Genomic DNA, 25,899 nt, shown 5'->3' on the forward strand with positions numbered 1-25,899 from the left:
GGGATAGGGAGCTTTTGTAATGAACAGATAGTGAGTTCAATTACTTTAAGCTTGTAAGGTGTACATGGTGCAATTCTAGAAATCTCAGGAGAAAATGGTGCATTTTTTAGCATATGGCCTGGTACGTTTCTTAAGGTTACGAGTACACGATTCAATCCAGCAAATCTGAGTGTCATTCCAATGTTTTACTATGTATAAATTTCCAAACAGAAAAATAATAGAATAAATCAAAGAATACATTGATTCAATTAAAGAACAATTTCTTGGCAATGTTATTACATGAAATGTTACATCTAGTATACATATTCCTATAATCGATACACATTTCCTAAATAGCAGGTTTCACATTTACCCCCCTGTATTATTTCTTGGCTACAACACTAAATAAATATAGTACAAATTAATCATAGAATTTGTGTGTACTAAGACCAAGTGGTTTGAAATAAATGACACAAGGATGATACACAATACTAAGACTTGATGCAAGCAAGTCAATAACTGCACTCACATACAAAGAATGCTTATGATGTCAAAAGAGAAGGCTGCCAGCCAAAAATGAAGCGAGTGGAACTGTGAGATTATCATCAAGTTGTGTGCTTATAGGGAGTGACTCCACAAGCGCACTAATAAGGGACACAACCGAGAATTGAAGCACCATAGCCCAACTTTCTTGTATGAACCCAAACAAAGAAAAATAGTGCATGTACCTGTTACATATCACGGTCAATAACCACCTACAAAGAGAAGAATAATATTTAAGAGTAGACAGAAATTTACCCGACCGAGGCCACAAATCCAGCAATTGCCATAGCAATGGTACCAGCATAAGACTTGTTTTCATTGTAAGGTAGTTTATCCTTGCCTAATCTTCTCCCCACAATGTCAGCCAAACCTGAAGTATTACAAGAGGAAAGACTCCTCAAATCTCAGTTTAAGTTGCAGAGTGAAATATTTTTCTTCAAAAATTCAACATGGAAAATAAAGGTTCGACAGTAATAATGTATCCTACTAAGTATTTGGATATGAGGATTTGAAGAGAACGGAAGGGAAGAAAAAGCGGTAGACCCATTTTTCTTTGTCAGGATACAATTAGGGGAAGAGGAGAGGTAAACGAATGGATCAAATTTTCTTTGCCCTTAATTTGATGACTAATTTTTTCCTATGTTGGAAAGATATGGAGCAAAGATACAAGCAAATTTCTCCCTTGTTAAGTTTGCCATAAAATATAATTGATCAACAAATGAATTTCTGAATCCCCAAAACACTTTGGCTGACACTGAAAACATCCATTGTAACTTTCTTTTTTTCTTCAGAAATAAACTCAAGCCAATTTATATACATAAATCAATCAATCAAAGCCTTAATCCATAAGTGGCCCATTTCAGATACATAGTATCACTTAATTATCTTTATTCTATTTCGTGTCCTTGTGTATAAGATCATGAAGCTAAGAATACTAAGAAGCAGAAATCAAAGCCGTTATGAAGAATTTTCTAAAATCTAGAGATTAGTATGCCTTTGCTGCTTGATTACTAAGCAGTTAAGTGAGTTAACTACATATCTCCATAGCTGCTCTCTCTTCTAATTCTCCCTACCATCCTCACACTCCTTCATTATAATGTCAGAGCTTTCCAAAAGTCTTCCTAAGAATGAATTGCATACCTAATCAACTCAAGGAAAAACTGTGTGACTTACCATCTCCAGCACATAGGTTACAAATTGCTGCAATACCAATTGGGGAAGTCCTCCAAAAAAAGAAACAAGCAAAAGTGATGGTGGATGCATAGTAAAGAGGTCCCGTGAGAAGCTCCCTGATGCACAAAAAAGCCAACAAAAGTAAATAAGGAACTGAGGAAGACCGACAGAAACCAATAGTGAATGGCCAAGTTTGAAAGCAGCTAGTCCATCTCCATCTATGTAGTGTCTCGGGAGTGTATAGAAATCAGAGAACCCAGCAGAATGGGAAAAAAAAAATAATAAATAATAATAATAATAATAATTTCTGAACTAGTATAAGTTCATCATGGGAAACGCAAGCTGCCATTCAAAACAGAAATAACAGATCGACAAAGCAGCACATTACCAAATGAAGGTGAAGAACCTTTCTAATATAAAAAACAGATACTCAATTAAGAAAATTGAATTAACCCCCTTAGATGCATGAAGTTGAGGTAGGACAATGGAGAAGTGATAAGAGACAGAGAGCATTATTTCCGGTATTACGTTCATAATAGGCAAAGGGGGTATAGCTTAATATAATGTTAGGTCAACCAAAATATAGCCTAGACACATGAAAAAGATCTTAAATAATGTCACCTGTGGTCTCCAAATCTGCTCATCGACTTGACAGTGGCTTCATCCTTGTAGATACCAAGTCCAATAAGAAGCACGCGAATTATATTGACTCCAGGAACAAGACAAGCGAAGAATGCACCACGATATCCAGAGCTGTAGCATTTAATGAGCAACAACTCATCACATACTGCTGGAAGATAGCAATAGCAATTAAAATACCACAAAACTACCTGAATAGTGGCCAGCAAAGCATGAAAACTAGCCCAATGCTGATATGCACAAGCTTCCTGTTCAGTTTCTAATAAGAGAACATAGATAAGCAATACTGCAATAGAGAAGAAAGATAAATTTATATAGTTGCCATAAGAAAAAAAAAAATGAAAAAAAAAAAGAAGGCTACAAACTTTTGACGTTTATCTCGGATTAGCTATTTTATACAAACAGGAATATAGGATAAGTGCTTCGCAACGCTAAAATCAATATTGCTCATGACCACGAAAGTTCGCAGGTAAAAAAAAACAGAATTACACTAGAGCATTATCCAGCACTACTTGATTTTTGCAGTTTGCATGCAGGGGTGATAAAATGGAAAGGGGAAAAGAAAGATACACATCACAGCTGTAAGCTAGCAGAAGACTTTTCCCGTTGACTTTCTATTACTTTGCCGATCAAAAACAAAAGGGTAGAACCACAAAAGTAAAAGCAGTAATTTTAGATAAGAAAAGATCATAGTTTCATCCAGAAAATGAGGCATTTCAAGGAAAGGGAACCAAAAGTACACCAAAATCTAAGTAAACAGAGGCAAAGAACTCCAATGCCCAATCATATGTTACATCAGACACAGATGTCCCAAGGAAAGCCTGATGACCATTTTCCCAAAGAGAACCCAGAAGCACGATACAGTTTCATAAAAAAAGTCGAAGAACACACTCACTCAAAAGATACCCTTGATTACTTTCCAACCAAAGCACCCACATATCAGCAAAAACACAGCTTGCAACATAGCTTTGTGCCCCTTTCACCTCCCAAGCCTCCTATATAAAATAAAAGAATTATCAATCTAAAAGCTTAAGCCAAAATAGAGTCACCGCCTTACAATCCCCGTTAACACAATTTACGCACAGGGAGACTATGACTTCTTGAGCCTCAAACCTTCAGGTTCTAAGGAAATGAATTTCTCCAAGCTAGAAAGCTACACAGAAGCTTTAACCCTCTTTGAATTCTGATCTTTCCATTTAGAGGTAGAAAGAGCAAAATATTGTGACTTAGAAAATTTTGCAAACATGCGAAAGATTTTGATTGCAGGATGTTCGAGAGGTTTATCAGCTTCCTTAACATCCAGTCATGAGAACCCTTCCTAAAATAAAGGTTCTAAGAAGACTAAAGATCACTCCCCACAAGCAAGAGAAATAGAGCATGATGAGAGGTAATGAACCTGCAGAAGTGCAGAATCAAGAGATAATGCTCCAAATCACCTACATTATACTTCTTCCATATAATGAGAAGCCCACCAAATTGCCAATACCCAAACCTCCCTCTTCCATAGAGCTATGGACAAACTCCCATCTAAGTAGATAGTATCTCCTCTCTTCACCTATCTTAGAGCACAAGACGTCCCTCATAAGCCCCTCTACCTCATTGACATACGCACTAGACACCAGGCTGTTTTAAATGCTAATTCTGGTAGTCAGAGGCACAAAGCCTTCTATTTCAATTTGGTGATTTCATATTCAGGAATCTCAAGTAATTTCCTAGACATATTTACTACTCTCAATCATTGCGGCTCATGCCAAGCGATGTGACAAAGTTATACACTGGCTGTCACTGGCCTACCGTAACCCTCCTCCTTTATCCAGGCGTGGGACTGGCAGCCAGCGTAAAACTTTGTCACATCGTTTGGCATGAGCCACAATGATTGAGAGTAGTACTAGGATGAGTGACCTCCTGGGAAGTCCTCATGTTGCTTCACGTAGCCGACCCCACTAATGGGATTAAGGCGTTCAAGGCAAAGAAGAAGAAGATTTAAAAATGTTTGTGGAGTATGTTCCATCTTAACAATTAACATGTGTTTTAATTTTACTAGTCAACAGCGACAATGTGTGGCTGTGTGCTAAAGGTCTTTACCTTATGCTTCATGTGAACATAAAAGAAAAGGCTGTCAAGCACCAGCATAGTCCCAGAAACCACATTTGTGGCTTATTTCCAATACTTAGACAAAGGCAAGTAAAGGACAGATCTTCAAAAACACATCTTGCAAAAAACAAAGAACCCTCCTTACATAATAGATCATACATTAATTTCTTTAGACTGGTGAATAGTTCAAAAACGTCGATAAGGGTCAAAACATTAGTAAACCCCAAGATGCTCCTCAAAAGGAAGTCATTTAAGTTAAAATCCACTACTTTGTCCCTTCCTACATTAAAATACAAAACTCAACTCCTTTTTCTTAGATGACATTTGGACTTCTACATCCCTAATCAAAACTCGAAACACAAACCGTTAAATTTAGCAAGAGCTGAGAAAGAATATCACCTTGCTCAAACCCAAACAACATGTCCTTTTTTACTTCTAATTCTCCCACATTAAACCACAAAAGCGAATTCAGTGTTTCATAATTGATCATCAATCAACAACAAATTCATCGATATCATATTTAATTTATTTCAATCATGATTCATAATGAAGCAGAAATTTCAGCTCCAACTGTCATAATTACTCAGTTAACCAACCAAAATTAATAATTATAATAATAATAAGAGCCACTCTCATTATACACTCTAGTACTGTAGTACACATCACTTCAAAAACATTAAACTTTCTCAACAAAACAAGTAATTCATCACTTCAAAAACATTCAACTTTCTCAACAAAACAAGTAATTTATATACAAATTCCATAAACTTTTAACTAAAAAAATAACTAAAATACTATAACAAGCATATGATTACACAATAACTAACAAATTTCCCAACAAATTTTGTTCTTGTTCAAATTTCACAAACAGAAACAAAATCCCAAGAAAACAAACAACAAATGTAGACATTACCGAGTCGAAAACATCAAATTTAGCAGTCAACTCCCAAAGTCCAAGCGTAGTACGAGCAATAACAGCTGATACAAGAAACCCACAAACATCACTCAACAATGGATTTTCCGGGAACATGATTGCAGCCGTCGCAGCAGCCGTCGCCTGCTTCTGGCGTAGTTGGGTTGAATTGGGTGTTTTTGTGTCAAATTTGGGGAGTTTGCTGGAGAAATTTAAAGAGGGAGTAGTAGAAAAAGGTTGAAAAAAAGTGGGTAAATTTTTTGATGGGAAATTCAATGATGAGAAGATGTTGACAAATGATGATGTGAGTATAGCAGCCATTCTTTGATGTTTGTCAATTTTGATGGGTGTTTTTTTTGTTTGAGGTTCTTGGATTTATTGGATTTATTAAATGAGACTGGTAGCAGTTAGATCAATCATGGACTATAGTCATCAATTTTGAATAACTAAATTTTGGTTTTATCGGGTTAAGTCTTGGCGCATAGCGCCTATTGATTTCAGTGCATATAGGATGACAATTTTGCAATTAAAAAGTGGTATTCAGATAACTTATTATTTAGTGGTACATTATATATGCATATTGGTACATTATAAATTTATAGGACAGTTTTCAAATGGCCACAATAAATTGTGGCCATTGTATTAGATTAAATCACAGCCGTGCATATTTTTTGATTAATATAAACCGTTGATATAGTTGACTTTCTGATTTTATTTTTGGAGATCATTAATAAAAAAAAACATTAAAATTCAAACACGTTCTAATCCACTATCAATCAGTTTCCATATTTCACAAAGTAGTTTTCTTTTTCCCTTTCTCTCCTGTTGATTGATTTCGGTACATTCCCCTAAATTTTGTGTTGCTTCAATTCAATTCTCATCCACTTTGCATGTCATCTCTTCAAATCGGTTGGAATTGATTCGGTAAGTTTAATCTATGTTGTATTATAGGCTATTTAACTCTTAAATTTGGATGAATTCATGATTTGAATAATGTTTTAAAGTATTGTTACTGTAGATTTTTATGATCTTGATGTTTTATAGCTCTTAATTTCACTTTTTCTGCATCAATTGTTCAATTGGGTGTTTAATTCTAATAGAATTTAAGTGATAATTTTTAAGGGTTTTTCTATGGTCTGGTTCAAGAGTTATCAATTGAATTTGAGTTTGATTAACAAGTAATTATTCCTCTTTCATTGGTTTTTATATGGTGAGTTTGATCTATGACAATGAGTTTTAAGCGTAAACTAGACGGGATTATGACTGCTTATATATGACTTTAATTTTCCTGCTTGAGGTGGGAATCTTTTTAGAAGAGGTATTAGGGGCGATGGTGAAATTTAAGGATATCTCTATATTTTGCATTGATGCAGCAGAGTTTTTTGTTTGTCCGCATATTCTGTAATACTCTTATACATTCCCGGTCGGTCTTGAGAACCAAGATAATAAGGGGAATTGGGTTTAATTTCGGTCGGTGGAGGGGGTGGGGGTGGGGGTGGGGGTGGGGGTGGCGGTGGAACATCATCACCTGCCATTGAAATTGGTTGTTAGAAACTTTGGCCTGATACCATGTAAAATTGTGATAAAGCTTTGGCTTGATTCTCATTAACATATGGCAAAGCCATTAAATAGAACAAGGCAGCATGATTCCTTAGTCGTATCAAACTAGGAAACATGATAGCTAAATATGATAGCTATGGAAACTAAATATCTAGAAGATAAAATATATTTTCCCAATCTAAATATTTCCTAAATATATCGTAATATACTGTGAGACTACTACATCATCGTCATTGTTTGAACAGTGTTATGAGTATAATCTATACTTTTGGGCTGAACTATGATTTCTCCTATCTATACATTTCACTGGAATTGCTACCAATATGATCAACTGCCAATAAATGATTGATTCAAATTAAAACCTTTGGATTAATAATTTGATGGTAGTATAGGCTTTGATATTTCTTCTCTGGTTCTTATAATTTTTAGTAGTATAGGCTTTGATATTTTTTCTTTGTTTCTTTTAATTTTTTATTTATGTTGTATGTGTATGTTAACTGTGTTTTTTTCTATAGGTTTTGCTTGGAGGTGGTCAGGAGGCATCACATGTGATAACTACAGATCATTTATTTTTATTTTCAACTGTGATAACTACATCACTCTTTTCCACTTTAATATCCTTCAAGCTTTTTTCACCAAGGTTTATACACTCTTCAAACCTTTTTATTCGTTTGAAGGATATTAAAGTGGAAAAGAGTGATGTTCATGACATAGTGTTGATCGGTGGCTCGAGCAGAATTCCCAAGGTTCAGCAGCTGCTGAAAGACTTTTTCGGTGGTAAAGAGCTCTGAAAAACATTAATCCTGATGAGGATGTTGCCTGTGGGGCTTCCATCCATGCTGCAGTCTTAAGTGGTCTGATTAAATAGGACTTCGGAGTAGTCGATGTCTCTCCATTGTCAATTGGTTTACCGAATTATGTTGGTGATATGCTGTTTAGTTTTTTCCTAGCAAATTTAGCAATTACTTTATGTGGTTGAAAATAAAAATAAATGTTACGCTCTAACTTGATGAATTTAAGATTTTCCTTCAGTAATTATTTTGATTGTAGATCCTCACAGCAGATATTGGAGGTGTTAAGGGGAATTTCGGGCCTGTAAATGCATTGGCGTTCAATCCTGATGGTAAAAGGTAAATAATCTCCTTAAACTACGTCTGTATTTAGTGCTTTTTATGCAGCTTTGCCAGTGGAGGTGAAGATGGTTATGTGAGGTTAAATCACTGGCCCAGATTATTTCCATATCAAGCTCTAACCATCTTGAATTAGCCTTTTTATCATGTGTGGTTTGCAACGAAACAAGAAAATATTCCAAAGTAATTATGAAGACACTGCTACTAGTTTTCATAGAATAGCCTATACAGTAGTGTGTAGAGCCAATGTTGTCCAGAAGCAGCTTATGTATCTTAGTCTGGTTTGAGCCAACCTTTATTTGCTTCTTGTGGCTTTGTAGTGGTATTCTTCTGTCTTTTGATAAGAAATCTTATTTAAATTGCCAAACAAAATAGCCTTGTATTGTTTATTTATTACGAAGTTATATTGTTGGACATCCTGTATTTTTGGTGTATCAGTTTTCAATGTTTTCTTCTATCAAATAAGTGATATCTCTATAAAAAAAAAAAGTAACTCAATAATATGAATTTCATTCGTACAGAGAGTATGGTATCTATCATCATTTAAAAAAAAAAAATGATATCTCTATTTATTTTACAACCCTACGTTGACAAATATATCCCAGCACTTTTTGCTTTTTTGTTTTAAAGAAATCCCAACACTTGATATATTATCCTAATCCTAGGAATTTATTTTTTTAAACGTGATATTATCAATCATAATATCATAAGTGATTTGGATATTAATGTTATAGACTTATACAACTTGTAAATTTGTAATTCCTTCCTATCTTCTACAAGTATATTATAGTTTGAGTGACATATTATTTACAAAAAAAAAAAAAAAAAAAAAAAAAAAAAAAAAAAAAAAGGTTTTTTCTACATGGTACTCTTGAGTTTTTGGGTTTTCTACCTTGTATCCTCCTAAATTCAAATTTCTATAAGGTGATCTTGTGTTATTAATTTATTTTACATTATACCCTTGAGTTTTTGGACTTTTCTATATAGTACCGTTGAGTAGTAAAATAAATGACTCTAAATTAATTTGACTCAAACCAACACCATCTAAATGACTTATTTAGTACCCTCAAAGACACAACTAGCATGTTTGCAAAAAAAAAAAAGGACTAACAACTTGAGTCCCCTCTAAAACAAGCTCTTTTAAATAAAGTAGGAGCAAAAAAAAGTTCTTATCTTCCATCTTAAACAATCATACAAAAGTTCCATTAAATAGCGAATAATGAAGATTGGTGATTCCTTCATCTAATATAAATATAGAAGTGGTAAACAGATTATTTAGATGGTGTCGGTTTGAGTCAAATTAAGTTAGAGAAATTTATTTTACAACTCAAATAAAGGTACCATGTACAAAAATACAAAAACTCAAGGGCACCTGGTAGAACTTTGGATTCAGAAGGATACAATGTAGAAAACCTAATAACTTAAGGGTATCATGCAAAAAAAAAAAAAATTATGAAGAGATTATAATTTATGAAAGATTTTATTAATTTATGGAGAGATAATAAAAATTATGAAAATAATGTTTTAAAAATAATTATGAAGATTCTCGTCAAAAAAATAATAATAATAATTATGAAGATTCTCGTCAAAAAAAAAAAAAATTTATGAAGATAAAAATTACCAATGCAAAAAAGAAAAAACGGTGAGGGCTAGGATTTATTTTATTGTTTTTTATATTTTAAAAAAAATCAAACAAATTAAGGGCTAATTATCATTCTCATTAGATTCAATACATACAATGATAATTGCATGACTAACACCTAATACCACGGAACAACATAATAGTATCATGCAACCTAGGCTAATTACTGGGAAACATACATTGATTACAGTTTAGCAACTGCATTGTTAATGTGGGTAGTTAGTTTCATTGATATTTTTTTATCAAATATTTTTTTTTTTTTTTGAATAATTGTTTACTTCCTTAACTGTATTTTCTAAATATTTTTAGTAAATAAGACTTTTTTTTAAGGGCATATTCGTAAAGGAAAAATTCCCAATCAACAAAGCGTATTCCCTTTAAGATTAAATTAATAATTAAATAATACTCCCTCCGTTTCATAATGATGTTCTTGTTTCGTAAATCGATGCAAATTTTGACCCAATTTTGACCGCAAATATCTTTAATCTCACACTAGCAAAAATTATAAAAGTTAGATATTAATAATCTACTCACTAAGACGAATCAAACTAGATCCCACATGACTATATTTATTCTTATAGATTAAGAGAAATTTAGAAGATTCTCTCTTTCTTAAAAAAGTCAAAAAGTCAAAACAAGAACATCATTGTGGAACGGAGGGAGTAATTAATACGGAGTAATAATCAACATAGATCTATAGATAGAAACATAGATATCGTGTGGTGTGAGGTGTCATCCTAATTCGTAAAAAAATGTATAGTAGTAATATTTCTTCAAAAACAAATAATTTAATAATATTTTAATAAATTAAATTATGAATGTAAAAAGAAAAAAATTAAATAATGGAGATTCTCGAATAGTCTAAATAGATGATAACTAGAAACGTTAAAAATAGGTGGTGGGAGGTACATTTTAAATAACCTAATAAAAATAAAATTTCATGCCATAACAACTTGCAATTGCTACCAATACAAATTAAGAAAATTGGTAACTTGAATATAAATACTAAATTAGAAAAGAAAAATATATTTATAGATTAACACAATTAATCTATTATTTCAATGGGCTCCTCTCCGGTTATATCAATGTAAATCGATTTTCTCTTCTTGGACGACATTTCTTTAGGGGTATCCTCATCTTTTTTCATCATCACACTAGTTAAACATTGCCTTTTAAATGCTGCTTCAATGGTAGGCAGTACCCGAGCGCATCCATCCAACAGTTGTTGCGTTTTCTCCGTTCCTAAATGAATGATCAAAGATCGCATGAATATGAATAAGTCTCTTCTATGCTTGATTAAAGACTTGTGTAGGTCATCTGAGAAAAAAAAATATATCAATTAGATATATGGATTGAAAATAATTCTTAAAAAGGAAACAAGAAGCACCCAAAATATGAACATCTAATACCTCTGGTAGCCATATTTAGCAATAATGGAAATGAACTTTAAGTAGAAATTAGAATTGAATAATGATTTATGTAAAACCTTTTTATATACTTCATGTACTCCAAGAATTTATGGTTACAATTGGAGAGTGGGGGGGATAGTGGGGAATGTGGAGTGAAAAGAGTAACGTGAAGATATACTTCATGTACTCCTAGAATTATTTTTGTTTTCACTTTTATTTATTTACTAGTTTTAAGTCCCGTGCCATGCACGCCTATAAATTTTAAAAAAAAATCATTTTAAATTAATTATATGTAACAAATAAAATTCAAAAAAAAAAAAAAAAATTAAAGCAATAGTTCAATATATTAACTTACTCAGTTTAAGACATATATATTTAAATAAATAAGTTCAAACATGCGACATTTTGGACTTTATTGGAGCATTCACATTGTATCTCTTTCATTCCCTTTGGTTTTTTTTTTTTTTTTTTTTTTTTTTTTTTTTTTTTTATCATCATCTTAAATTATTAGCCCTATATCGAGCTATATCCAAAGCCTCCTTTTATTTTTCTTCTTCTTCTGATTTGATCTATGAAACTATTAATTATTTTAAATGTAAAGACGAAGTTATATTTAGCTAGTATTGATGTAGTATGCAAAGTGTTTAGTATAACAAAATTGTTGTCAAGTTTTAATTCAACTTTAAAATATTTAATATTTTGTACAGATTTGTAAACCGTATCGTTGACTTATTTATATTACTTATATAATATGTTATTATAAAGAAAATAAAGAAAGAAACCCCTAAATATGTGGTACGTATTATGATTTCTGAGTGAAATTATAGAAGAAAATAAGAACATTGTAATTAAAATCTAGTGAGAGAAAATATCAACTGATTTCTTATTGGTAGTGAATAACGTTATTACACATAAAGCTAAAATAACAAATAATTCACAAACTATATTACAAATTTACAACTTAGGGCCTGTTCATATTTACTGAACTAAGCTGAACTGAACTAAACTGATTGGAGCTGAACTGAACTGATTAGAACTGAACTGAACTGAACTGAGCTGAAATGAAATGAATATTTTATGAGAGAGGGAAATTAAGAGCTGAACTGATTGGAGCTGAACTGAAATGATTGGAGTTGAACTGAACTGAACTAAACTGAAATTAAGTAAACATGAACAGGCCCTAACTTGTTAGTTGCTATTGTATGTCTTTAACTACCTGTAACAAACTACTCATAATATTCTGTTACAAAAGCGTCTTAAACATTCTAGAAGAATTTAGCAGCCCTAGGACCTGTTCTCTTCAGCTTAATTTCAGTTCATTCCCTAATTTTCTTTTCTCATAGACAGTTCAGTATAATTTAGTTTAGTTCAGATCAGTTCAATTCAATTTAACTCAGTTTAGTAAAAAAAAAAACAGACCCTTAGTCTTCTTCTTCTTTCTATCAGCAGAATATATGCCGATATCAACCCTTGATATCTTCTTCTTTCTAAATACTTTCCAACTTTATTATCGGAGTCGTAATCTTCGGAATCACCCCGGGGTTAGTCGATCCTTATTTTATGTGTAGGTGCTTAGCTGGACGATAGGGTCTTCACAGATCTTGGATACGGGTTGTCGGATCCAATTTGGAACATGATCTTTAATTCTATATTAGTAATTCACGAATTTGAATTGATGACATCTTATAATAAAAAAAAAAAAAAAAAAAACCCAAAGGCTTTAGCAATGTGCTACAACAACTATCTAATAAATGTATAAAGTGAAGAGGAGTTGAGTGGTCCATGTTTGACCTATCTAGGGATGACACGTGTCCCTCTTTGATTGGGCCTATCCAGCTATGGCTTTGCGACATGCCTTGAACATTACTCTAGAGTCGGGTTTTCTTAATACCCTAGACACATGGACCAATCTGGTACTGGCACAAGTCACCTTAAGAAACGCCTGAGAGGGCCAACTAGGATAAGACACGTGGCACAAAAAACATGAGGCCCTTCATAGGCTCAATTGTCGAGACGTAGTAAAAACGGAGTATCCCAATTACATAGGTTAACTCCGCATTTTTTACTCAACTTTAACATTTATTAACTTGATCGTCGGAGGCGAAACTCCGGACACCGGAGCTTCAATTTATTACAGGTACAAGCACCGATAGATCTAGTTTTGGAGTTGTATCTCTCTCGCAGAACACATCAAAAGACCCCGAAATAGCATTCATTGTTAACAATCTATTTTAAATATGAACTAGCTATTGACCCAAGCAATGTCCTGGATCATCATAATTTCATAAGTTTGATCAAATTAATTTAGAAGAGTTGATGTTGAACAATATTCATTACTAAATGAAAATATATTAAGAGGAAACATATGAAAAGTTTTTCAATTAAATTAATTACTTATTATTATATAGCATTACAGTTAAATCAATAAAAAGGAGACTATACATTAATACAATTCATCAATATGGTGAGAGAAACGGGATGATACGTAGAATGACATGTAGTGCATATGTGGTATATGGGTGACACATGTCGTTAGCATGATGTCCTCATGAGTTTTAATAATGTTGATTATTATAGATTTTAGACATTATATTCGTAACAATTAGGGTCTGTTCTCTTACGTTGAAATTCAGTTCGGTTTAGTTCAGTTCACTTCAGCTCCTAATTTCCTTCTCTTATAAAATGTTCATTTCAGTTCAGTTCAGTTCAGTCAATGAGAACAGACCCTTACTCTATATAATGTTTAATTTATTAATTATTAATGATTTCTTCGTCCAAATTTAAGTGTCTGGTTTGTAATTTTCACGAATTTTAATGCAAATGGATAAGTAATTATACAATGATTGAAATAGTTTGAAGCACACATATGCAAAAATATAGTACGTTTTCCCATCAAAAAATTAAAAAAATAAAGTACATTATTTTCTGATTTTGCTTATATCCTACAAAGAAATGCAAGGTTGGTTGCTTCAAAAAAAAAAAAAAAAAAAAAAAAAAAAAAACCATAATAATGCAAGGTTGGCAAATCCATGCCTATCATTATGAACCAATGAGAAAGCAAGAAATATTTTTTAATTAACCAATAAGAGACAAGTACACGGATTACAAATAACCACGATATTAAAAACTAATTAGTTACAAAACTTCCATTAATTTATTTATAAAAAAAATTAAATTAAAAAAAATATCTTAAAAAAATCGTTTGTTTATTTTATTTGAAACAAATTTTTTATATGAATGAATCAAAAGAAATCTAATTTGTTACGAAACTCCCTAAAAAATATATTTATGTGCCCCATTATTTAACTGCATTTAAATTTGTAATTTCAGTAGTTACCTCTACTGAAAGACTTTTCTCGTAACAAACTATGGCGACGAATTCAGAAAAAGATTCAAGCAATCAATGTGATTGTTATGAGCGTATAGAAAAGTTAGAAGAGATAGTTTCATCATTAATTTCAACATTAGATAAATTTGTAGAGCAGTATGGAGGTTGTATTACAATGAATCATGCTTCTATGACACCACCGGGTGAGTTAGGAGAGATTGGGGTAAACCATACAACTCCTAATATGAAACATGTGCAAGAAGTTGGATCGCCATCCAAAAAAACTCGAATATCAAATACTTTGCACAAAAATGCCGATAGTTTGTTACCGATGACCAAAGTATCATGCAAGCGGTCGAACCTCATGGAAGCGGAAGATACGGTGAGATTGAATTTGATCATGGATCACGTTTTTCATCACACATACATGTTTATTAGTTTGTATAATTGATTTATCATTCTCACAATAATCTATGTAGGTTGATGACTGTGAAAATGCTAAGATAGCACATACATTACAAGTTCTCCAGCAAATATCAAAAAATTCCACGAGACATGGAATTGACACAATCGAGATGGTTCGTTTATCAATTTCTCCATTGTTTCCATAGTTTTGATATTTCATGATTCAATATCTCATGTATATGTATATTTCGTATCTTAAAAAAAATATTTTGTATCTTGTGTTAATTAATTTAGAAATAGCATTTTGATGTTCATAAGAATCATAAAAATTGTTTAATGATTCAATACCCTTTATTCATCGCTTTGACAGTTTTTTTGATCCAGTTTTTTTTTACCGTTAAACTAAAATTTCAAAACTGACCAAATATCCTTTTTTCGTGTAGGATCTAGAGGCAACAGATAAGTACAAAAACTACTTATCTTATTTGACTTCAGAAGAAGCCGAATTTTGTGATCTACTATATTCTTGGAGGAATAGCCCATTAGAGACTGCGTACTCGAATATGGAACTTTCAATTCATTTATCTGTGAACGAAGTTTTATGCATGTTTCCAGATGGATTCATTACTGATGAAGTATGTATATCTTTTTTGAAAAGTATTGTTGCAAATAATATAATTAACATTATACTAACAAACAATAAAGTTCCTTTCAAAAAAAAATAAATAAATAATAAAGTTGTACTTCATTTGCCATGAATTTCTATAAAGCTAATACATTTATTTATATTTGTATATATATGTTGATTGACAGATAATTGACTTGTATATGCACAATCTTTATTTGGATGCTCTTGATGCCAAAAGTAATAATAAATTATACTTACCCGCGATGTTTCAGGTTAATCTATCTGTTATGAAATTTCCTTCATTTATTTTTTCCACTTAACTCATTAACCTTACATTCATTTATTTTAATTTAAAATCTTGCTTGCAACCTATTGTCGTATAGAGTCTTGTTACTGAGGTGAATGTTATGAATCAAGTAAAGATGCGTCGAAATGAAGTGCATACTATAAGAGAAGTTTGTGATAAATATATTCCCAATGATACATCTGCTATTCAACAGGTACTACAAAAAATTTAATGTTACGGTGCTTTTATATATATATATATATATATATATATATATATATAATATATATATATAGATTTTACATTTTAGTTACATGTGTCTAATTACAGGTTTACATTCCAATATTTGATTACATCAATGGTCATTGGTTTTTAGTTGTTATTGACATGGCGGAAAAACTGTATTTTCTATTGGACTCATCACATACTACTGATGTAGCCATTCAGCTGACTAACGAAATTGTAGGTTTTCTTCCCATACTTTTTCATCAAAGTCTATTTTTTTGATACGCCTTATCAATCATCGTATGAACTTACAAAAAATATTTTCGTTTAAATAGTTGAAAAAAGCATATCTCATTTATACCGAAGATCCAAGGGTAGGTCGATTTTTTGATACCGTGATGAACTTTGACATAGAAATTCCAATAACCAATAAGCAAGAGCACAGGTAAATAATATATATGCATTTAATCTCATAAATGTTTTATTTCTACTTAAAAAACTATAATAAATAAAAAATATAAATAATGTTTTATTATTATGTAGGATTGAAAGCCCCGTATATATGATTAAGTATATTGAAGCATCCAATCGGTCAGAATGGAGCAAAATCAAGTTAACGGTATATTTTATATATTTACATGAGAATTATGTTGTGGCCTTGTGGGTGTATTTATGTTCATTACAACTATTGTATGAATGCCCCTTTTTATGTAGAGAGATGAAGTTAGAGTTGAACGCCTTAAAATCATGGTGAAAATGGTGAACTCAAAATATAATTACGCTGTTCCATTTGGAAAGAGTGGAGAACACATCAAATGGCATGCCGTGTAAGAGTAAATGGAAGGTCAAGGTTTTTGATGCGGATCGCGAAATTTATTTCCTATTATTAGATTTATAGTAGCGCATTTAAAGAGCGTTTGACATTTAATTTGTACTCCGTATTACAATTTTTTAGACATTGCATTTGTATTACATTGTTTATTTATATATATACTCCGTATCGTTTTTTTTTTCTTTTGATAATAATTATTTAATTACATTGTTGATTATAAAACGATGTGTAACTAGGTTTTTTTTTATATATATATATTTTTTTGTTTAACACATACTATACATGTATTGTATTAATGTTACTATTAATCGGATATATTCCAATAAAAAAAAAAGGAAAAGAATGACCCCTTTTCTAGTACATACTGCAGTGGCGGATCCAGGAATTAGGTAATGGGGGTACGGAAATTACACCTATTAAAATATACTTTAATTTATGAATGAAGTATTATTTATCTGCCATATAAACTTTGAGTTTTTATTTTCAATATTAACAACGTATATTGAGGCAAAATAAGTTATAAGTTAGTGGGTTTATTTGTTTAAGCACTTTCTGTTAGTGGAATCTTGTTCTTATCATTATATATATACACAAAAAAAAAGGTTGAAATTTTGCCAAATAAAAAACCAAAAAAAAAAAAAAAAAAAGACAACGTTGAAATATATAATTTTGAAAAAAATCTACAGTTTTTTTAAATTTTAAAAATACACATGGATGAAATATATATTCGAATTTTAAAAAACCAAAAATCTACAGTTTTTTTGAAATATAAATTTTAAATTTTTTTAAAAAATCCATCTCTCTTAAAATAACAATCCATCTAAACAAATCAAAAACATGGATGAATTCTTTCAAAAAAAAACCATGGATGAAGATAATGAAATTTCTTTGCCAGTGGAATCAAGTGAAAAGACTCTTGACTATTTTTTTGATGAGAATACATGGGATTCTTTTAAAAAACCTCTCAAGGATTTTGACGAAACAGACATGAAATCATTGGAGTTCCATTCCTTGGAAGCATGTGAAGAATTTTATTCGATCTATGCAAAAATCAAGGGTTTTGGCATTAGAAAAAGGAGTCCACGATATAGTACTGTTTACGGACATCTAACTTCTTGCCCATTTGTATGTGAAGCCCAAGGTTGTCGAGATGCCAAATGGGATAATTTAGAGGGAAGAAAGAAAATTCCGAAGAAAATAACACGATTTAATTGTGAAGCAAAAATGCGAGTCAAATTTATTAGAGGTGACAATATTTGGAAAGTATATCACTTCATTGGAGAACATTCACACCCTCTAGTGCATCCAAAGCATGTGCCATATATCAGGTACGATTGATTAAAAAAATTTCATATTGTAACTGAGTAAATCTCAACCATCCATTTAATATAACTCATCGTATCCATCTTTTTAGTTTTCAAATTACATCATTAAAATAATTAATAAGATAAAAAAAATAAAAAAAAAAAAAAAAAAAAAAAAAAAAAAAAACTTTTAAATACTAGAAAATTGGTCGATTGGTTTCTTAAAAATTAGAGATAAATTTCATCATATTTTATCTTCTTCTTTAAATTTTTTTCCTCCCTTTCACTGGTTTTCTTTAATGGTGGATGATTCATTCTTTGATAAACTTGATGCAAAAATTATGGAACTAGTAATAGATAATGTCGTAGAGTACTAGCCTACTAGGTTTATATATATAGGTTCATTGATAATAAACAATAATCGAATGTTAGTTTTTAATGGAGATGAGAGAATCCTTTGAACTTATAATTTGCAATTATAGGTGTTCAAATTTAGTATGGATAGTTATAAAATTTTCATCATTCTACTTAAAAAGAAAATAAAAATAAAAAAATAACAAATAATCATTGTATAAGTTGGCCTTCATGTTATGAATTTGATATGGAATTGAGTTATGTAGTACTTCTTTCAATTAACTTGAATTTGATATTAACGTAATCAAAGATTTGTGAGAATTGGAAAAATTATGTTTTTAACAAAGGCAATGTTGGATACACTAAATTTAATTACAATAAGTTGTCTTACATTTAAGGAAAAATCAAATTGTACTACCCTTCAATTTTAATATATTATGCAGGTCTCATAGGATAATAAAAGATGCTGATAGAATTGTAATTACTCAAATGTACAATTCTGGAATCAATCAAAGCAATATATTGAGACATATGGTTAATCAAGTAGGAGGACATGAAGCACTTACTTTCTTGAAGCAAGATTTGTATAATTTTGTTGAAAGAACTAGACAACAAGAAGTTGAAGGTGGGGATGCAGAAGCTGTGTTAGCATATTTGATAGGTAAAAAGGTGTACGATCCTAATTTTTTTATTTCTTACACTCGTAGCAAATCTAATAATTTGGAAAAGTTATTTTGGTGTGATGGAGCATCTAGGGTGGATTATAAAACCTATGGACATGTTCTAGCTTTTGATACGACATATAAATGTAATGTCTACAATAAGCCATTTGTAGTACTAGTGGGTGTTAATAATAATCGGAGAACAGTAATATTTGGTTGTGCACTTATCGTTGATGAGAAGGAAGATAGTTATACTTGGGTGTTGGAACAACTAATTCAAGCAGGAGATGGACTAAAACCAAAAACAGTATTAACAGATGGTGATAAATCCATGGCTAATGCTATTAAAGAAGTCCTCCCTAACACTAAGCACAGGTTATGCTTATGGCATTTAATGCGAAATGTGAAGTCAAACGGTGGAAAAGAATTTGGAAATTGTTTTATAAGATGTCTTGATAGATACAGAGTGCCGGATGATTTTGAAAAGGCTTGGAAAGAACTCATAACCAAATTTAAACTTGAAAATTCAAAGTGGGCGACTCAATTGTATGAAGACAAAGAAAAATGGGCAGAAGCTTATATGCGCGGTTATTTTTTTGCAGGTAATTTTTTTCACTTACTTTGGCCAATTAGTTGAATATTATAATTTATCATTAATTCTAGTAGTCTAGAGATGAAACTTTTTAATTTGGTTAAATAAAGAATGGGCTTAAGTTTCTAGAATTTGACTTTCTTTGTTATCATTAATTATAGTAATTTAGATAGTAGTAGTTAATGTAAAGAGGAAAATGAAAAAATCATAAAGGGGAAAATGAAGTAATCAAATTCAAGCGAAAAAAAAATGTAATTTTCAGGTTTAGATAGTAGTAGTTAATGTAATTTTTCTTAAATCTACCCTTTGCTTTACTCCTTATGCCATTAGTTTTTTTTCGCTTGAATTTCAGAATAAATAGTTGGGAGCAAATATAACCAAGTTTCTGCATTGGTTAATAAAATTAGATTTTTTTTTTTTTTTATTTTTTATTTTTTAGTTTTTTTTTTTTTTGAGACAAAGTTACTAAAATTAGCTCATAGATACCTATTCGTTCCTTTAAAGATTAGCATAAATATTTTCAGCATGCGGAGCACGCAGCGTTGTGAGTCGATGAATAGAACATTGAAAAAAGTATTAGATCAAAAAATAATGCTTTACAGATTCGTTCAACTCTTTGACGCTTCAATCAAAGATATGCGATTTGATAATGGAACTGATGATTTCACAACGCTATATTCGGAACCGGTCTTGACGGGTACACTCTGCAATATCAAAAAACATGCTGCATCAATATATACCAGAAAGTCTTATCAAATCTTATGCAAAGAGATGGAGGCCGAAGCAATGTTTGTTGTCGTAGAGGTCGCAGAGGAATCTTCCGAGTCCACAGGTAATCAACAATCCATTTTTATTGGTTAGATGAAGTTGATTCAAATTATAAGCAATACCTTGTGATTCGTCATGATAAATTTGATACTATGTACTATATTATTGTTGCCTAAATTTGATACCACGTAATGGTTGTTCCCGTAGAGGTTGCAGAAGAATCACACAACCCCACAAGTGATCAACAACCCATTTTTTACTGGTTAGATGAAGTCGATGCAGAAGACAGGCAATACCTTGTGATTCGACATGATAAATTTGATACTATGTATTGTTGTTGCCTAAAATTGGAGTCAATAGGATATCCATGTCGACACATGTTTGCAGTGATGAAATATGCAAAAATGAAGCAAATACCAGCTGGTTGTATATATAAGAGGTGGACAAAACATGCTAAGGATAATGTTATTGAAGGAGAAACAACAACAACAACAACAACAACAACTGAAAATGACGAGTCACAAGAAATGAGTAGGTTTTTATCTTTGAATGGTTTTTCCTCCAAAGTAAATCGATTTGCTTCAAGAAACCAAGAGATGTATGATAAAATGAAGGATCATTATGCAAAGATATTGATTGAATTCCAAAAAGGCGAAGAAGCAACTCAGAAAAAGGGTAACCATAATAAGAATACCCCTATTGGCATTGGTGACCCGGAAGTAGTAGTTAATGTAAAGGGGAAAATGAAGAAATCAAAACGTACTTGCGGAATATGTCATAAACCGGGTCACAACAAACGCACTTGTGTAGAAGCCCCAAATATATCTCCATCACCCGGGTCAAATTTTGGTAGTAGTGATGACTATTCTGATGACTCTCTAAGTGCAAGTAATGACATTGAATCATATAATGCCTCTTCACAGCATGCTTGCAACACTATGTCTATGTCAACAAGTGACGATTCACAACACACTAGAACTAATTTATCAGCTATTTCAGAGTACATGCCCAAGATATATGTTGAGGGACAAGTACAACAGGTACAATTTAAACGTATGATTATTTATTTATCTCCTCTTTACTAAATTTATACATGGAATTTGATATAGTTTTTTTACTATAGTTTTTGTATATTAAATTTATATATGTCCATTACTTTATATTGCAGGATGTACAAGAATATGATTTGATTGATTTAGAGAACAACCCTCTAAAGTATGATTGGCATCCAACAAAGAACACTTGGTAGAATTTGCTTTTGTTCTAGTTTTATTTTCGTTACAAACGCTCTACATTGCTTTTTTTTTTTTTTTATTATTTTTTTTTTAATCTATTTATTAATTAGTTCTAGAGTTTGTGGCAGACATTCAAGGATAATTTTGTTTTAGTTTTTATCTTCCTTACAAACTTGCTACATTGCTTGTTTTTTTTTTCCTATACATTAATTAGTTCAGAGTTTGTGGCAGAAACTCAAGGATAATTTTGTTCTAGTTCTTATTTTCTTTACCAACTTCCTATATTGGTTCTAGAGTTGGAAACTCAAGGATAATTTTGTTCTAGTTTTTTTATTTGTTGATGGAGCTCTAGTGACAATCTAGCCAAGCTGACATTTATTTGAGAAATTATTTCACCATATTTGCAAGTCGTACGTATATCCCAAAACTTAATTATCTATAAGTTGTAATATGATAAAAACAACTTCAGAAGTAAATATTCTATTTTAACTTAAAGCAAGTTTTCCAAGTTTGTTCCATGTGATGAAATGTCTTACGGAGTATATTAAAAAGTTACAACCTTGATTGAATTTACTACGTAAAATCCACACGGGATACATTTCTTTCACGCTTAAAATTGCTCTAATATTTGAATATTCTAGAGGGTGGTACTCAAGGTTTAACATTAGATAGTTGACGTCATCAGCCCCCCTCTTTGTTTTCCACTTTAGCTAATTGTAAAGCAAAAATTGTAGAGTTAGATAATAAAAACTTTTTCCTCTTGCCTAGATAATTTGATGTCTTCATGTGTGACTATAGACATGCATTAGATAATTAGTACGAATAACTCCTAAACCTCCACTGAATTTTACAATCAAAATTTAAAAAAAAACAAATTAAAAAAAAAAAAAAAAGTACACTAACCTTACTCCCTAGCTAGTACTCAATAATCAGTATGTGTGCACATAGTATCCAAAACAACAACTAGGTGTGATTCAACATGAATAATCTGTAATGCATAGGTTGTAAGGGTAGTTGATTGCAATACGCAATTTAATTACAAACCTTAATAAAAAAATAAAAAGTATATAACAACAATCACAAATACCACTAAAATGAAAGCAAGTGTAATGTACGAAGTATTAAGCTTGCATATCACATAGAATCTCTTTAACAATGTTAGATTTGTCTTGCTTATTATTGAATTCACTTTTCAAAATCTTGACAAGATACTTCAAGCGTTCCACTCTCATCTGATCAGTCTGCAAAGTGACATGTTTATTAAAAAGCAAAATTAACATTTTTTAACTACAAAAATTACAACAAAATATATGCTTACTGTGTATTGAATTTTCCTCCATTGCGAAATATGATCTACTTCCATATGCTTGATCATAAACATCCCAGAATCATGTCTACAATAAATAAATTGTGCAATTATAAGAGATGATCATAAAATATAACCAAGGCGAAAATATTATCACATACCCATTCATTTGTTTTTGCGTATCACAAACTTCCATATCAAACGAGGTCACTTCCTTAAATATTTGATTCAACGGTGGATCACTTTCCACGCAATTCGCGGTTTTTGCTAGCTAGTACTCAAATTAATTAAAATATTAGTTTATTTGAAAAAAACATAGTAATCATAATAATAAACCTAGGTTAATTGTCAACAATATTTAACACATAATACTTACCAAATCTAAAGCCAAGTTTTTCCGAATATTTGTGGTCGTTAATGAGTCTAAAAGATAACATCTCTTCTCTTCTATTTGAATGACAACTAAGAACCAATGACAAGTTGACAATAACAACGGACCATCTATCTTTTCTAACATAGGAAAGTAAACCTACAACAAAATATAATATTATCCAATAAAAATAAAGTTGTAAAACAGTGAAAAAATGTATGTTTTTTTTAGACAAAACAATTAAAATATATATACCTGTTTAATATGTCTAGTGTCTTTGGGAATAATTTTTTTCAAAAATGATATAACAGGTGCCAAACCAGTTTCATATGGCTCATCATTATAAACGTCATAACCCAATACTCGACCCTGAATAATATCAAAGTTAAAATATATTTAAGTGATTGTCCAAACTTTATCAACAATTATTAATAAACATTTAATACCTGGAATACTGCAGGTAAATATAAATTATGTGATTGAATTTTGATTGCTCTCAAACTCATATCAAATGCAACCAGGTCTACAAGCTGCATTACATTTTTCTGACCAAAATTAGTTACCTTGTATTCAAATGACTTATAATTTAATAAAAGGAAAAGTAAGAAACTTACAAAATCATGAATGCTTAAATCTGGATATAAGCATATAACGTCATCCACTGTCCAAAATATAGATGTCCAATGAGAACTATAAATAGTTTGGATCCTATCGTTATAATTATAGTCTCTCACATATTTCTCCTTCTTCCACACTTAAATATTTCAAATATTCCTTGTATAAAGGTGTGATAGGACGTGCACAATTGGTAGACATATTGCACTGCCAAAAGCCAAAAAAATAATTACAAATAGCCCAAAAAAAATAATTAAGAATGACTCCATATAATATAATTATATAAACCACTTAATTTCCCTCAAAAAAAATATAAACCACTTAATAATACCTTCATCAACACTATATTTACAATCCCATAGAAAAAATACCACTATTTCATACCTTGTTTATTTTTTTTCTTGGTGTTGAATCTTCAACAATTTTTTCCTATATAAAACAATTTCTTATATATTAAATGAATAAGCAATTGATGCACTTATCATATTGTAGTCAAGGAAAAAAAAAAAAAAGCATGCATAATATAACAAATACATACAATGGTGTGGTTCATTACCTTCATTGGTCCACTAGTTGATTTCGGTGGAGGCGATGACGTCTTGTGCTTTTTCTTTCTTGAACATTCAACTTCAACAATAGGACTATCTCTAAGTGTTATTAAACCACTAGAAAGGGTAGGCTCATTAAAAGAGATTTTCTTAAGGCTTGATGGAATTCCTTTTTTCTTTTTTCCAAATCCAATACTATGCTCATCCCTAAGATTCAAATTTTTATTATATTTTGGATTAAAATCTTCAACATTATCCTTTAAAAAAGGAGATTTTGTAGAAGACGTTAGGTTTTTTTGGCATACCTCATCAACAACTTGTTCTTTATCCTTATCACCACTATCTTTTGAGATTAATTCTTGTTGTTCTACTAAAGATTTTTTTTCTATAAAGTCATTACTCTTTACAAAGTTCCCAAATAACTTATCGAATTTTGATTTCAAAATTATCAATGACTTTTCCAACATGATCAAACGATGGTTGTGAGTACATTTCTTGTTTTTAAGACCATCAAATTTTTCATTTATAGTGATGACTAGTTTTTCAATATTTTCTAAGCGTCCATCAAATTTCTCTGCATTATCAGTATTTTGTGTTGAAGGTTTGTTCATGCTCTTATGTCTCATTGTCATAGACTAATCTGCAAGACGTTAACATACACATACAACATAAATAAAAAATTAAAAGAAACAAAGAAAAAATATCAAAGCCTATACTACTAAAAATTATAAGAACCAGAGAAGAAATATCAAAGCCTATACTACCATCAAATTATTAATCCAAAGGTTTTAATTTGAATCAATCATTTATTGACAGTTGATCATATTGGTAGCAATTCCAGTGAAATGTATAGATAGGAGAAATCATAGTTCAGCCCAAAAGTATAGATTATACTCATAACACTGTTCAAACAATGACAATGATGTAGTAGTCTCACAGTATATTACGATATATTTAGGAAATATTTAGATTGGGAAAATATATTTTATCTTCTAGATATTTAGTTTCCATAGCTATCATATTTAGCTATCATGTTTCCTAGTTTGATACGACTAAGGAATCATGCTGCCTTGTTCTATTTAATGGCTTTGCCATATGTTAATGAGAATCAAGCCAAAGCTTTATCACAATTTTACATGGTATCAGGCCAAAGTTTCTAACAACCAATTTCAATGGCAGGTGATGATGTTCCACCGCCACCCCCACCCCCACCCCCACCCCCACCCCCTCCACCGACCGAAATTAAACCCAATTCCCCTTATTATCTTGGTTCTCAAGACCGACCGGGAATGTATAAGAGTATTACAGAATATGCGGACAAACAAAAAACTCTGCTGCATCAATGCAAAATATAGAGAT

General features: G+C 31.2%; 2 protein-coding genes across 3 annotated transcripts; both read right to left on the reverse strand.

Moving 5' to 3' along the window:
• Positions 1–215: 215 nt before the first annotated feature.
• On the reverse strand, positions 216–5,726 carry LOC145620947 (putative phytol kinase 2, chloroplastic). 2 transcript variants are annotated; one of them, XM_081675689.1, is made up of 6 exons: positions 5,342–5,726; positions 2,526–2,593; positions 2,317–2,448; positions 1,696–1,811; positions 778–892; positions 216–707 (listed from the first exon to the last, which is right to left on the reverse strand). In XM_081675689.1, the coding sequence occupies exons 1-6, from the start codon at positions 5,660–5,662 to the stop codon at positions 530–532; spliced, it is 930 nt and encodes a 309-aa protein (XP_081531815.1). In that variant the 5' UTR covers positions 5,663–5,726; the 3' UTR covers positions 216–529. The 2 variants fall into 2 exon arrangements, with proteins under 2 accessions (XP_081531815.1, XP_081531816.1); XM_081675690.1 differs by having other exon boundaries at positions 2,526–2,582; positions 5,342–5,499.
• A 16,948-nt stretch (positions 5,727–22,674) lies between these two features.
• LOC145621485 (uncharacterized) lies at positions 22,675–24,404 on the reverse strand. Its single transcript, XM_081676219.1, has 8 exons — positions 24,112–24,404; positions 23,992–24,038; positions 23,824–23,907; positions 23,633–23,746; positions 23,384–23,536; positions 23,169–23,278; positions 23,020–23,095; positions 22,675–22,942 (listed from the first exon to the last, which is right to left on the reverse strand). The coding sequence occupies exons 1-8, from the start codon at positions 24,191–24,193 to the stop codon at positions 22,823–22,825; spliced, it is 786 nt and encodes a 261-aa protein (XP_081532345.1). The 5' UTR covers positions 24,194–24,404; the 3' UTR covers positions 22,675–22,822.
• Between the last annotated feature and the right edge of the window lie 1,495 nt (positions 24,405–25,899).

This window comes from Chenopodium album, chromosome 27 (genome assembly GCF_948465745.1).
Source record: "Chenopodium album chromosome 27, dcCheAlbu1.1, whole genome shotgun sequence".
NCBI lineage: Eukaryota > Viridiplantae > Streptophyta > Magnoliopsida > Caryophyllales > Amaranthaceae > Chenopodium > Chenopodium album.

Bases quoted from the DNA above. Each gene is read 5' to 3' on its own strand.
- LOC145620947 (XM_081675689.1), bottom strand. From the start codon at position 5,662: ATGGCTGCTATACTCACATCATCATTTGTCAACATCTTCTCATCATTG. The intron at 2,449-2,525 runs GTAGTTTTGTGG...TAAATGCTACAG, and splicing joins CTTTGCTGGCCACTATTCAG to CTCTGGATATCGTGGTGCAT. The intron at 1,812-2,316 runs GTGACATTATTT...TTTGTGCATCAG, and splicing joins AGCAGATTTGGAGACCACAG to GGAGCTTCTCACGGGACCTC.
- LOC145621485 (XM_081676219.1), bottom strand. From the start codon at position 24,193: ATGTCTACCAATTGTGCACGTCCTATCACACCTTTATACAAGGAATAT. The intron at 23,908-23,991 runs GTAAGTTTCTTA...AATGTAATGCAG, and splicing joins ATTTAAGCATTCATGATTTT to CTTGTAGACCTGGTTGCATT. The intron at 23,279-23,383 runs GTAAGTATTATG...TTTGAGTACTAG, and splicing joins AAAACTTGGCTTTAGATTTG to CTAGCAAAAACCGCGAATTG.